The sequence below is a fragment of the Sphaerodactylus townsendi genome, linkage group LG01 (assembly GCF_021028975.2).
Source record: "Sphaerodactylus townsendi isolate TG3544 linkage group LG01, MPM_Stown_v2.3, whole genome shotgun sequence".
Classification (NCBI taxonomy): Eukaryota; Metazoa; Chordata; class Lepidosauria; order Squamata; family Sphaerodactylidae; genus Sphaerodactylus; species Sphaerodactylus townsendi.
This window is the reverse complement of record NC_059425.1, coordinates 106,648,582-106,663,744: the sequence shown is the minus strand read 5'-3', so window position 1 is coordinate 106,663,744 and position 15,163 is coordinate 106,648,582. Positions and strand designations below refer to the sequence as shown.

The following is a 15,163-nucleotide window of genomic DNA, read 5'->3' as shown; positions in this document are numbered from 1 at the left end:
TAGGCTGAAAATGTGTGACTGAAAGTTTACATGGCAGAATGGAGAGTCAAATCTGGACTCCTTAGATCCTAGTCTGACACTCTAACCACAACTTATTCAAAGGGTCTTTTTCCTCTGGAGCAAAAGATGGACCTTGAGCTATTCTAGCTTTTCTTCCATGCCAGTGATCATGTGGCAGATGAAGTGACTTAGACGTTTTGGTGGAAAACAGGCTTGAAACCTATGATGTTCCTTGTGGAGACTTTCTTGCTTAGTGCTGCCCTCTTCCTACTGTAACCCATGCTGTTTTCATGTTTGCTTTTTCTTTTCCTTGGTTCCATACATGAAAGTGCTCATTTGTGACAGCATCTTGATTGTGCACAGAACGTGGCCCAAATATCTGCTTTGGAATCATTCCCATTAAGTACCGGTAAGTGTGGGGCTATAAAATTAACTTTGCCTAAAATACATTTATTTGGAAGTCACACCAATTTATTTCAATTTAATTCGGGTGGGGGATTAAGTATTCCAGGGGATACAGCTCAGTGGTAGAGTAGCTGCTTTGCCTGCAGGGCGTCCCAGGTTCAATCCCTGGAGTTTTCAGTTAAAAGAATAGCTCTCGTGGATAATAGGGGCCCCATAGCCAGCAGTCTGATTCACCTGCAAGTCCTGCATGCATATAATGACGTCTTTAATAGTCTTTACAAGATGTTAAACTCAAATAGTCTGCATGGAAATCTGCAGTTTTTCATACACAAACCCACACACCTCCGATTTAGTTTTAAATGCCATGTAACGAATTGAACTTCTCTGGAGTTGATAGAATACTGTGTCTGCTTTGGAGGATTAAACTTTTGCATGGGGTCCCTTCTACCCAGGCGCACAGGGTGTGTGTGTGCTTCCAGTTCCCACATGGGAACACCTTTCCCAATTTTCACTTGAACAGAAGCAAAGGATGCGATCTTCCAACAAACAATGGGGCAGGGAAGGGAGGGAGCACACATGTTTGGTGGCAGCATAATCATTCACTCCAGTTTTCCCTCCATGGAAGACTTTCGCTGGCAATTCTTTGGCCCCTTCTGCACATGCAGAATAATGCACTTTCAATCCACTTTCAATGCACTTTGCAGCTGGATTTTACTGTGCGGAATAGTAAAATCCACTTGCTAACAATTGTGAAAGTGGATTGAAAGTGAATTATTCTGCACATGAGAAAAGGGCTGCCGAGGGGTGGAAATCCAGACTACAGTAATCCGAATGTCCCTGTAAGGTCGATCAGGGACACCCCCAGGGAGGGGCACAGACTGTTTATCCCATCCCCCACTTTTTATTTCCATTTCCAGTCCTAAAGACATCAAATTGGAGGGGAGAAACTTTCCAACCTCAGTTGGGACTCTCTTTGCGCCTAGGTTTCCCTCCCTCATATGAAGCAACATTTTAAGTATTTTTTGAACCTGGGTTATGACTGAAGACGACTTTCTCACCCAATCATCGTTCTCCAAATCATCCTAGGGAACTTTAAAATTGAAAGAGATGGGGTGAGGCTAATTTCTTTAGGTACAAGGGTTTCCGATTCAATAAAATAGAGTGTTTCTGATTTAAGTTTAGAATGTTCTGTGTTTAGAAAGAAAGAAGATTTAAAACGGAGCGGATTATGTCGTGGGAAAGTATGGGGTGGAGGAGGAGGAGTTTGGATTCACACACCCTTTCACTCCTGTAAGGAGACTCAAGGTGGCTTACAAGTTCCTCTCCCTACAACAGACACCTTGTGAGGTAGATGGGGCTGAGAGAGTTCCAAGGTCACCCAGGAGGAAGAGAGAAGAGTAGTAACCACAATGAAATTTGCTTCTGAGTAAATGCCCAGGGAGAACTGTTATTTATTGCCCAGGGAGAACTGTTATTTATTTACCTTATTTATAGTCCACCTTTCTCACTGGAACACAGAGTGAGTCCATCAATTCCATCAACAGTATGGGACACTCAATAAATAATTAATTAGGATTTGGGTTGCAGAACTAAACAGAAATTAAAAAAACAGAACTGAAGCAAAGCTTAAATAAAGCAAAGCATGACTGTTAAATGAAAAAAAAAATTGCATACTAGGATCCAGCTTACAGAAAACTGTACACAGTAGTATAGACCACAGTCCTTAATCATTTGTCTAAGCAACTTGGTGAATCATTTTGTACATCGGTTTTCTTTGAAAGGCCCTTTAAAGCCCTACAGAAATGGTGGGGGATTCCTCCCAACAGGAGTCCCAGGGACATAAGAAAAGCCATGCCGGATCAAAGCAAGGCCCATCAAGTCCACACAGTAGCAAACCAGATCCTAAAGCTGCCCTGTTGAGCACAGTGGGTTGAGGGTGGGTTCTCCTCCCCCCCCACACACACTTTTCTTCAGTCAGCATATGAAGTGGCCTCCTCGTCCTCCAGATTGACTGATGTGGAAGGCTACAGCCCACACAAGAGGAAGGGGGGTGGGGTCGGATCCTGCAAGCTTCAGCTTTTCTACAGGAAGAGGGAGAGGCAGACAGCCGACTGCGCTGTCTGCTTGGGGGCCTCCGCCTGGTCGCACTTCTCGCCTTCTGGCTACTTCGGGAGAGGGGAAACAATGTTTCCCCAGGGAGAAAACGGGGGGGGGGGGGGTAATCGGTCCATCCATATGACATAGTCAGTACCCGATGCCCATTCTTACCTTGCCATTTATTCGAAGTAGATCAAATCGCAACAGGTCTCCCCAGCTGAGAGAATGCGATGGAACGAAGGGGCGAGAACGGAAACTCCGGCGGGGAAAGTTTCTTTGTCAACTCCGAGCTTTCCTAAATTCTAAGAATTAATGAGCCTGGCTTAAAAAACAAACAAAAACAAAAACGAAGCACACCCTGAGGTAGAAACCATATCGGAAATATGCTAAAATATGTTGTAATTTTCTTGTGTGTTGTCGTTTCGTTATATCGTTCGGGAGCTGACGTCCCCCAAGGAAATAGCGCCATTTAAGGCACTTTGAACTGGCTCTGCCTCCCTTGCCAATTACCTGCAGGCCAGGTGTGTGGGCTGGAAGTGAAGGGATGCTGGAATCTCTTGGGTGCGCTCCTTTGTCCTCCCGCATTTGCAAATTTAAAAAGTGTGGCACTAGCGTGCCTTACAGGGACGTTGTACAAATTATTAAAATCATCGAGGGTGGGCTTGTTGCACACCCCAAGTCTAGTGGGGTTTAATGGGGAGCCAGCGTGGTGCAGTGGTTAAGAGCAGTGGACTCTAATCTGGAGAACCGGGTTTGATTCCCCACCACTCCCCCCATTGGAGAACCAGCCTGGTGTCGTCGTTAGGAGAGCAGGAGTCTTCTCTGGGTGACCTTGGGCTAGTCACAGTTCTTGGGGGCACGTTTGCTGCTATTACCAATTACCTCCCCCTTCCCCTCTGCAGCGAGCAGGCATAACTGCCCTTTACTCTGGCGGCCTGGCAGCTCCGGGGATAAAAGATGCACTGTCTGGTTTGCGCTGCCTGGAATAAACTTTAGGCAACTGCTGCAGTGGGGCGGGTGCTCGTGATTGGCCAGAAAATAAAACTTCTCGTTGCCCCTCTGAATGTGAGAATCCAGGGCTCCCCCCTCCCTTCAGGCTTAGGCAAAGGGGGGGGGGGGGTAAGAGAGAGACTGTGAAGTGCCCGCGCGCCGCTGTCGCCTTCTTTCGGCAGCAGCGCAAATTAGCGTAACTAGTTGATTTGCATGTGCAACCCGATTGGACGGAGAGATCAAAAGAGGCGCGAGCGGTGCGGGGCGTGTCTCCCGGAGAGGTGGCACCTGCCTGCAGAGCGCTGTCTGCGGGGTGGGGGCTTGGTCGGTGCGGCCGGGCTCTGCGGAGGAAATCCGCGATGCCGGGGAACAGCCCCTTCTTCACACACGAGAGAAGGCAGCGAGTCAAAGCAGACCTACTCAGAAGGAAAAGCCATGATCTTCAACAGGACTTACTCCCAGGACTGCGGCATACTAGCCAGTGCCATGCCATACTGCATGCAGAGTTACTCCACTCTAAACCGTTCGAGTCCAGTGGGTCGAGATTGAAGTAATTCTGCAAAGGGCTGCACAGTGACTCAATTAACTGCTTAGTTGAACAGCCAGTGAGCTGGAAACGAGGGCAAAAATCAGAAGCAAAATATTATCACGAGACAGTTTATTGTAAGTGGGGATGGTCAATTTCACCGGGAACGGGCAATCCTGCCCCAACGCCCTCCAGTTTTATTTCTTGTCCGAAACTCTGGAGTTGGGAGTCGCTTTAAATGGCAGACATCGGATTAAATATTTTGCGTTGCTCTTGTAACAAGCAGAACTTGTTGATTTCTTTCTTTCTTTCTTTTTTTAACCCGGGACTTTGGCTGCAGTCGGTACTTCATTTAAATTAACAGAACTTGCAAAACGACTTAATTGAAGGTGGATTACAACTCTGGCCATTTAGACAAAGATGGGGGGAGGTTCAAATTGCAGCTATTGGAGTCTTCCTCTGCTATTTTATTAAAAATCTCTCTCTCTCTCTCTCTCTCTCTCTCTCTCTCTCTCTCTCTCTCTCACACACACACACACACACACACACACACACACACGCTTCTCTGCCGTTCCCAAATTTTTAACTATTAACATGATGCTTTGGAAGCACTATTTCACTTATTGACTTCTATGAGACCTTTATTAGCACTCCGGTGAAGGACTCATGCGTAGAAAACTGGCCATAACGTCACTCTACAGAGCCCCTCCCCCCCTCAAGCCAGTAAAGACACTAAAACTCTATCCGAAATACCAAATTCAGCTATGATTGAAAAGTATCTGTGTCCGTGCGTGTGTTCATGCGCGCATTTTTGTCCAGTGTTTATTTTTTCTTTGTCCTTTGTTTATTTGTGGCTGCCATCAACTAAGCCATTTTCGGAGGGCAGCTGTGCTAGTCTGCAGTAGAACAGAGCGAGATTCGAATCTAGTACCACCTTAAAGATCCACAAGATCTTCCGGTTGTAAGATTTCACAGCTTCCTTGGCTTTGACTCTCCAAACTCATACTCCGAAAATATTGGTGGTTTTTAAGTGCCGCTGGACTGGAATCTAGCCAACCAAGCCACAACTCTTCAGTCATTTCTTTTAAACTACCTGGCATAAGTGCCATTTTATAAAACGTCACCTTGTGGGACTGTGGGGGTTTTGGGGTTTTTTTTTACAACAGCAAGAGCAAATGATCGCCTTCCAGAGCGAAACACCTCGAGAAACCCAAAGTTCTTGGCAGAGGGAGGCGACTCAACTCGAAGACCCGTCTTGTCAAGGAAAGGTAGCCCATCGATTGGCGGTGAGAACCAATCGATTCTGTTCCCTCCAGAAGTCATTTCCAATGTCCTTTAGTCTAGCGCTGCAACATTCTCCGAACCAAAACTTTAGCATCCAAAAAGAAGCAGTTCAAAGTACCCACTGAATATGGCCTCTGCCTTCGAGGGGAGCAGAAATTACCCCGGAAACCAACATTGCTCACGACTCTTTCAGTCTGGTCTCTTTTTGGGGGGGCGGGGGGCGGGGGTAGTTGTACTCTACAGCTGAAGCATTCCAGAATAAACTGGAAACAGGATTCTAAAACCCAGCTTTCCAGTTTGCAAAGATGGGTGGGAGAAACGATCCTTTCCCCACTTCAGAGCGTAGCTGCTGCTGCGAGGTGGGGTTCTCGTGGAGGGCACAAAGACCACTGATTTATTATCCCTTCTCTGCTCGCCCGCGTTTGTTTTTAAAGTATGGCTATTGTGTGGGTGGTGCAGTCATTTTATGGGTATTAGGAATTCATGGAGATTGGAGGTCTCCTTCAAAAAGAAACCAGCCCACGTTTCAAATAACTGGCATACAAAATAGATGGACGAACGGGGCGAATTAGTAGTTTTATTGCTAATTTAATAGATAGCTGTCCATTTATATTCTGTTTGCTATATCCAGATTTCACACGCGCGCAAGCCCTTGAAAATAACCCCCACTGATTTCTACGGGATTTACTTTCGGGTAAGTATCTTGCGGATCAAAGCCTTACGTTTAAACAACCCAGTATAAACCCTATACCTGTTTAGAGCTCGACTGCTCTTTGAGTTGCCCGGGGCTCGAAAGCGTGCAAAGGATTTTAAATGCAGACTTTCGCATCTGGCGCTTTATACATTTTAACTTTTCTAAAAAGTTGTTGTTTTAAACGTTTCCAGACAACGTATTCCCCACCCCCACCCCCATTTCCCTGAAATGCAGCTTCAGATGCAGGCAAAAAAAATAATCAAACTTTTATTTCATGTTTTTAATTTGAAATTTCATCCAGAAACACTGGTTAATAATAATAAATATATCGATAGTTCTTGAGAATATATAAAAAATAAAGACACGTCATTGTCTGTGAAGCCCTAACAAAATAGTTTCAAGGCAGTGCCCGGAAGGAGGAACGAAAACGGAACGAGGAAGAGGAGGAACGCTCCGGCGCAGGGCGAGGGACTCTGGCCCGGACCTTGCATGCAGACAGCAGCCGACGGCGCGGACAGAAAGGACCGCAGCTGTCCCAGGCGGAAGAGGAGGGCGGGCCCGAAGAAGGCCGCGGCGAGTCCCGCCAAGCAGAAATGCTCCATATTTCCGAGGGTGGGCTGCTTGGACACCCACGTTTCCTTCCGGATGCAAGAAAAACTGAACTAAAACTGAGAGACAAACTAACTCCTCCGTCCTTGTTACAAGGAAAACTGCCCCCCCCCCCCCCCCGGCCGGTATTATAAAGTCGGAGACCCTCAGCCGGCAGGCAGTCTCATTTCGAGTTTACGTCCGGTTTAAAGAATTCAGCTTTTCTTGCAGAGCAGGTCCTTTGAAACGAATTCGGTTTCAGCCCGACTCACAATTTGAACTGAAGCCGACTGATGGAACCCGCTCGACTGCTCTTTCCTTTCGCATGCTCTCTCTCTTTCATCCCTTCCCCAATTTCACAGGAGGAGTGTGGCTGGCTCCTGCTCTTGGTTGCTCGGCTTCCTCGGCCCCAAAGCAGTGACTTGAAAGGAAGTCTCCTTCGGCACACACGATTCAGCCCAAGAAGCCCCAAAAGAAAGTCGAAACATCGTTTACTTGAAAGTAACCCCCACTGCATTCAATGAGACTTACTGCCAAGCAAGGGGTAAACGTGGGTACCGTCTCAAGCGCTCCTAAGCTTGGCTGGATCGTGCCCATCGATATTAACCGAACTTCCTTCCAAAGCCTGGCTCGAGAAAAAAAATTTTTTTCACACGCCTAAATGAATTTGCGCTCAACCCAAAGTGTCCCTCAATCGCTTCTGCAGCTTGAACAAATACAAAGGGGGGGGGGGATCATGTCTCCCCCCTCAACTTTAAAGACATAGTTACATTTCCCCCTTTCTCCCCCTATTGAAGCCTCGGGGATTTTGGTCCCGTGGTGGTGGTGATGGGAGAGCCACCAAAAATCGCCCCCCACTTGCATCCAACTAAAAAAAAAAAGTTACCTTGGCAGGCAGTTCCTTTTTGCTACACACACTAGATCCCTTCCTGACAACAAATGTAGACTGGACAAGATGGGGTGGCGGGGAGGGGGGAGGGGAACTCTGGCCTGGAGAAGACAAGAAGCATGCACGCGACCCCCGCCCCCACCCGAGGGCTTCGGGGCTCTTCCTGCGCGCGCCCCGACCGGCTAGCCGGCGCGGGCTGTCGGGGCCCCTGCGAGTGGCGTCTCGGCGGCGGGCATCACTTGAGCAGGTCCTTGGCCTCTGTGGCGATCCTGGCCAGGCCGGCGCTGGTGCTGAGGGCGGACAGGTGCGGCGGCGGGGGCACCTGGCAGATGCTGCACGGGCACGGCAAGCCGGCCCAGTGCTGGAAGCCGCCGCCACCGCCGCCGAGCTGGAGGGTCGGAGCCGCCGGGGGGGTTTTGAGCAGCGAGTGGGGCGGCCGGATGGCGCCGAGGCCGGGCAGGGAGGCCACGGAGAGCGAGGCGGAGGACGGGTTGGCCGAGGCCAAGGCACTGCCCAGGATGGGGTGGACGGCGGCGCCGGGGTGGCCCGGGTGGGCGGCCGAGTGAGCCACAGTCCCGCAGTGGAAGGCCGAGTGGTGGCCGCCGTAGATGTCGCCCACCAGCCTCTTCATCTCCTCCAGCGAGCTGGTGAGCATCAGGATGTAGTTGCGCGCCAGCAGGAGGGTGGCGATCTTGGAGAGCTTGCGCACCGAGGGCCCGTGCGCGTAGGGCATCACCTCGCGCAGGCCGTCCATGGCCAGGTTGAGGTCGTGCATGCGCTTGCGCTCCCGCCCGTTGATCTTCAGGCGCAGCTGCTGCAGGTCCTGCTCGTTCAGCTGCTTCTTGATCTTGTACTTGCTGCTCTCCCCCGGGCCGCCCTTGCCCCCGCCGCGCGACAGGCCCTCGCCGCCGGAGCCCTTGGCGCCCACCTCGCTCTGCGTGGACGACACCGAGTTGAGCCGGCTGTCTGCGTGGTGGTGGTGGTGGTGATGGTGGTGGTGGTGGTCGCGCAGGTACAGCTCCTCCATGTCTGGCGAGGACGCTCTGCTGGAGACGGAGCTGGAGTCAGAATTCATGGTGGGGTCTGCCGGGGGAAGGCAGGGGGCGGAGAGGGCTGCCCTGCTGGGGAGGGGGCGGCAGGAGAGTCTCCGAGCTGCAGCGCCGCTGCCAGTGGAGGAGGAGAGACCAGGAAGAAAGTCTCCCCCGCCCACCTGCCCTGCCCTGCCCTGCCCGTCCCGTCCCGTCCCGTCCCGTCCCGTCCCGTCCCGTCCTCCTCCGCCGCCTGCTTGGCGTGCTGATGTGCCGGATCTCAGCTCGCCTGCCAAGGAGAGGGGCTTTTATAGAGCTGCAGGCGAACACCCGCACAAAAGGAGCCCTCCGATGGCGAGAGGGGGCTTGTTAGAGATGACGTTGCCACTCTTCAGGGCGGTGCGCTTTGACGGGCCCATTTAGCCAGGACCCCCATCCGCCCGCATTGTGGCATCGCCCCGGGACACCCCGGCCGCCGACCCTCCGGAGCCGCCGCGGCCCCGCCTCTGACTGACAGCGCGCACAGCCGGCGCTCGCCTCCCAGCCGCCCGCGGGGCTCTCCGAGGGCCTGAGGGGAGGGGGCAGGGCTGCCCGGAAAGTCATCCCGAGAGTTTAGGAAAGGGAGGGGGAGGGAAAGGGCTACCCCACCACTCCACTCCGCGCACCGCAACTGAAATGGACTCCCACACCAGTCCAGCCCAAGGACTCAATCTTTAATAATCATTGTAATGAAAGGCCAACAACCAGCTAACTGGCAGTTGTGATATCGAACAAAACAATAATAACAGTAAGAGTAGTAGTAGTAGCAGCAGCAGCAGTAGTAGTAACATGAATAATTCTAAGGATGCAATCCTAACCAGTACTGAGAGAGGTTTACTTCGTTCAACGGGTCTGGCTGCGTTTCTAACATCATCAGCTTAACGCTGACTTTCCACAAGGGAGGTTTTAGAGGCTACTTCGGGACAGCTCCGGAGGACTGATCTGTGGGTTGCGGGTTTGCGACTCCTGCTCACAAACCAGTTAGCCTCACAGTCCCTGGACCTGCAATGCTGCGGAGCCGCTGCCCTGGATTCCCAGCCTCCAAAGGTCGTGTCGTGCGAATCCCAGCCGGGGTAGCTTGGAAAGATTTACCCGGTGCTGGAACCCGGCTGCTCCCACCGACGCTCACGCGCTGTAACCAGGGGATGGTCCCTTGTAACCTTTGCCCGTGGATTGCAACGGGACTGTTACATTTCAGCCCCAGGTGCTTTCAGGCTGAATTGCTCTGAGTAGGTTGGGTTCCCTAGTCGACCTGCCCACGTTTTGCTTTCTCGATCAAACCACTTTTTCCTCTTTTAACTCATACACACATAGCCGCCCATCTTGCTAAAATTAGCCCACTCTTCGCAGCCCCCACACCCTTTAACCGCGTCCTGAACGGGCTCGTGATGAATGAACCCTCCGTTCACCAACATCTATCTCCCTCGTCACTCCTGGGGGCATCATGATCCGGGGGTCCATTCAGCGCTTGGGACAATTCCCCTTGCATATTTAGCTGACGATCATTCTTGTGACAGCTGGACTATCTTAAACATATTTGGAAGTAAGCACGCTTTTCGTAAACATAGATAGATAGATAGATAGATAGATAGATAGATAGATAGATAGATAGATAGATAGATAGATAGATAGATAGATAGATAGATAGATAGATAGATAGATAGATAGATAGATAGATAGATAGATAGATAGATAGATAGATAGATAGATAGATAGATAGATAGATAGATAGATGTGCGCTGAGTTCCATGCCAGGAGGTTTGGGAAGACCCCGGTCATCTCTGCTAACGACCTGCTCTTTAAACCAGCTGGTTGGTCTACTGATTTCAGTGCAGTTTACTTCCGTGCAAGTGTCCCGCCCGTAAGCCTGGGCAGTTTATTTTCCGATGCTGTGTGTAGGATGGGAAAGGAAACCTCCACGAAGTCCCTGAAATTCAAAACGATTTGGGACCTTTTAGGAAACTGGAGAAAAAGTTTCCTGTTCTTCAAGCAAAGAAAAACAGCGTTTCCCCACATCGGCCCACTTTCGGTTTCCTGAAGCATCAGGTGGATTCCGAGCTTAAATAGGTTTGCTCTGGAGTAGGCGGCCCTATTGCACTGAGATGTCTTCCAAGTTAAGACCCGTGAGGGCCGCAGTGCTTCCACGAAAAGACAGGCATTTATTGCTGAGAGCAAGCCCTAACCCCTAACATTCGAATAATGGGGTCCAGAACCGAAGCCCATTTCTGAAAACCCATTGCCCCCATAGGGGACTATGCACGGAGGCGCAAGTCGTGGGGTCAGTAGGCCTCAGATCAGATCCCTGGCAAAGAAGCAGCCAGCTTCTGGGAAGCAGCTTCCCTGTTGGAAGTGAAGGACTTTACACTGTTACGCTGTTTCCTGCCTCAACCTACAGAGGGGGTTTTACTAGAGAGCTAAGTGGCTAGATAGGGACCTAGGGATTTGACACCTTTACTCTATCATGCTGGTTCTATCCCTTTGATGTTAGACTGATACTCTCAGGGACTTCCTTCTTTCCCTTCCTTCCTTCCGGCTTCTTCCTCCACCCCTTCTCCATTCTTCTTCCTACCATGCCTAGAGAGAGGATGGATGCTCCTCGCATCCATCTCCATCCAGCTAGATTAGGATAGCATAGTGACTGTATCTACCTACCTTTCTATCCAGAATGGAATTCACTAATAAATACTTTTTTTATTAGATTAGAAACTACAACTGACTCCGACTTTATTTTGTGTAAGCTTGCCGCACATTGGGATCCATCACAGGCACACGCAGGCACAGGAGGTAAGGCTTCTGCTGTGTTCTAGCCACCGGTGCTGCTCTGCTAACTACAAATAGGGATAATCTCCAACTACCAGGAGCACTTATCCCAACATTCCCAAGAGGCGCTGGGCTGGTCCAACATCAGCAGATCTGAGGCTCTGGGCTGGGGGCCTATAGTTGATCTGCTCTGTTTGAAAGCCCTGAGACTCACTTCGAAGCCAACCCACGCAGGACGCTCGGTCGTCACCTGGCTTTGTGTGGAAAGGACCGAGAGCTCGGGAAAACTCGGGCTGTGTAGGCCTGGCACTGCGACTCGGTTTGTAGAGGTGGTCGGGAGAAAACTGGGACTGCTTTGGAGCGCCCGCCCCCCGCCACGCTCCCTTTCCTACCATTAAGTCCCATTGACCCCGAGGAGGGTGCCTAAAATGCGAGTAGAGGCTGGTTTTCCTTCGATCCAGTAGCTGAGGGATCCAGCACCTCCGGAGGCTGAACTTCGCTCCTAAAAGGAGATTTTGGGATCCTGTTAAAGACGTTTCTGGGCACGGGCGGGCAGTGAGATGCCGGGTGTCGGCTGGGAGATGCTTTGTCGAAGGATGACTGCACCAGGTGTTAAGATGTTTAATACTCGGCCTTTATTTGGAACTCCCTTTTAACACATATTCCTCCCCCCCCCCAAAAAAAAAAAAAGTGTGAGCGCAGCAGGTCGGAGAGAACCGGCAAAGTCGTTCCTGGGCCCAGTTTATGAGCCCAGCAGGTGGGCGCGGCGCTCTCTCGGGACCCTTTCAACACTTGGTAGCCAGGACTGTCAATATTTGGGACGGGAGAGGAGAACCGGCGGCCCGATTCTGGATCCAGGCTGAGAAATAAGGCAATCGGTCCAATCTGCGCCCCGCAGGGCCCCCCCCCCCCCTCATACAGCTAGTTTGACCCAAAAGGCCGAATCGGATTAAGGAAAGAAACAGCTGGGGCGCACCTCGTTTCTGGCAACTCAGACCCGAAAAATATGGGGGGAGCCAAAACATGAAAGCGCACAGGGGCTGCTCCTTCCTTCCTCACCCCACCGAAGCCGTTCTCACACACCCCTCCCCCTGCGCGGATTGAAAGAAGGCGGCCGGGCCCGGGGCAGGAGCATCGGCCTTCGCTGGCCCGAGATTGTGATCCGGCCTGCTGGGAGGGGAGGGAGGCTGCCTTCTTCGCGGGACCGCCCGGGACCTCCACCGCCGTGAAGATCAGGGCCAGCGGCTTCCTTCTTCTGCGCGCTCTTGGCTAGGTTTGCTCCGCTAGGGATAGTAGGCGGGGAGGAGAAGAGAGAGGCTGGCTGTCTGTCTGTCAAAAGTTGGGGGGGGGGGGGGCGAGTCGGGGCCACCGAGTCACTTCCCGAGCTCCAGTTAGCCGCCGGGTTAATGGCATCCGGCTCCCCTGATTTCGGTCGGACCCAGAACCCCGGACGGATTTCTCGCCCGCTCTCCCCGCAGCGGCGGGGGTGGGGAGGGGGGAGGAGTCGAACGAGGGCGCCCCGGTCTCGTCGTTTCCCTCGAAACAAACCCCCAAACTTCGAAAGGTCTGAATGAACCCCACTCTGGAGGCCCGCAGCGCGCTTCTTCGACTGAAACCGAAGGACTCACGTCTCAGGAAGGCAGGGTTTCGGACCAAGGTACACCCCGCCCCCTCCTCCCCGAATAAATGCAAGGTCAGCTGGAAAAACTTTTCCGGGTGCCGCAGTGGCCAAGCTGGACCCTGCCTTGGTTTCGTTCGGGTGACCCGCTGTTGGATCCCAAGGAATGGCAGAATCCTTCTGAAATCTCTCTCTCTCTCTCTCTCTCTTCTTAGGAAAAACAAGGCCTTTCCGTGAGAACAAACGACTCCCCCACCCCGCCGCCCCTTAGTTGTCTCCCCGCTGCTAATGACCCACGGCGGGAAGCCGGGAGGCAGCGGCTGGACTCGTGGCGAGTGACGGGGCCGCGGCAGAGGAGGGGGAGGGCCCCCTGTAGAGGTACGTCCCGGTTTGGGGGAAGGCCAGGAGCTAAGCCACAGGCTGCAGGGCCCTGCTTGCTGTGCTTGCTGTACAGTTCCAATGGGCTGAGCCCGAGCAACTGGGAGGAAGCAGTGCCGCACAGTGGTTACAGTGGAACCAGTCAAGGCAGGAGAAGTCTGACTTCATATCCTAGTAGTCTGTCTTCAACATTCCCTCTTGGTGAGGACGTGCCGAGCAGAGCTGAAGAAAAAATAAAAACGAACTGAGGTGGAAACAAACTGGCAGTCATTAATCCGGATGGAAATGCACTCTGCTTATGTTCAGATTCCCAGGGTACATTTCTCATCATCCTCCGGTTTTTCCAGGGCTGAAAACAAGCCCGTCGCGGAGCTCTGGGGAACGCCGTTCACTCTGGGAAATCCCAAATCGCCAAGGAGCGCTGCACAGAATCCGAATGGTCACATTTGCCCCTCGAAACTCGGGCCTCATCTTCATATCCAACCACAATCCCGCCTAGACCGTCCTTGAAAATCCCTGCGGGGAATCCCTTGGGGGCCAGGCGTTGCGAACTCCCTCTGTGGGACCCCCATCGGGTTCCTGACTGCGCCAGCACCACACCCCCAGGCGAAGTTCACCTTCAGGAGAAAACCCAGTCAAGTTCATCAAATATGCAGGTTTTCCTTGGGTCGCTGATCCTGATTAACAGAGATCTGAAAAGATGTATTTGGTATTCTCAAAGAATACATGAGATCAAATGCTAGTTGGTTAGTATATTGTTTAAATTTATTGACCTTGGGATCAGTTACAAAATATCCATTCTTTTTTTTATTTTATACAACTCACTGAACAGAATTACATTCGGATTGCCTGGATAATATCGACTTTTTTGTCCACCCCTTCATTTTTCGTGTCAAGGTCCCCCGCCCTATCGAGATCGATGGAAAGTTAACACCACCACCACCATCACCACCACTCCATCAACGGAGCTTGATAGTTTATTTTCACTGCAAAGCATTGTGTCCTCCTCTTGTTCAATGCAATCCTAAACAGTCACAGGCTTCTCAATCCATTGAAACCAACGAGTTTTGAAGGGCGAGACTCTGCTTAGGATGGGACAGTTTATCTTAGCAACAACAACAACTTTTCCAAAAAAAAGTCTTCTAAAGATCCGGTCTGGCCAAATAGAACCCTCAATTTTACAGTTTCATTTCTTGCGCTCTGTTCTGTAAGCAGGTGAAGAGCGCGGATCGGCGCAAGTCCGCCAACCTGTTCCATGCCTTCGCCCAGAATACTTCAGCAGGGCAGGGATCACCGCTCTACTTCAGCCAAGCAAAGCGGAGAGCCGGAGAGGGAGAGCCGACTCGGCCTGGAAGGTGTGGTATGTAGTGTGTGTATATACATCAGAGTTTATATACATCAGAGCCAGGGCCAGCCAGCCAGCCAGCCAGCCAGCCCGCCCGCCCGCCCGCCCGCCGCTGGGCAGGGCAAGGACCCATGCCACTGGTGTAATGCCCATTGGGCAAGGTGGGCAGCTGCCCAGGGCATCACCTTGTGGGGGGGGGGGGGCATCAAAATGCTGGGTTCGTTTTTGTGTATTTTAGTGGTTTTTAATATTTGACCTGCAGGGGGTGCAGATTTTAGGTTAGCTGCACCAAAATTTCAGTGTATCATCAGGAGACTGTCCTTATGCTACCCCCCAAGTTTGGTGAGGTTTGGTTCAGGGAATCCAAAGTTATGGACTCCCAAAGGGGGTGCCCCTATCCCCCATTGTTTTCAATGGGAGCTAATAGGAGATGGGGCCTACAGTTTTGAGGGTCCATAACTTTGGCCTCCCTGAACCAAACTGCACCAAACTTGGGGGGTATCATTAGGGCAGTCTCCTGAT

The 15,163-nt window shown here is 51.6% G+C and overlaps 1 protein-coding gene across 1 annotated transcript; it reads right to left on the bottom strand.

Moving 5' to 3' along the window:
• Positions 1-6,261: 6,261 nt before the first annotated feature.
• Positions 6,262-8,956, bottom strand: OLIG3 (oligodendrocyte transcription factor 3). The gene has a single exon (XM_048489806.1). The coding sequence runs from the start codon at positions 8,546-8,548 to the stop codon at positions 7,709-7,711; it is 840 nt and encodes a 279-aa protein (XP_048345763.1). The 5' UTR covers positions 8,549-8,956; the 3' UTR covers positions 6,262-7,708.
• Between the last annotated feature and the right edge of the window lie 6,207 nt (positions 8,957-15,163).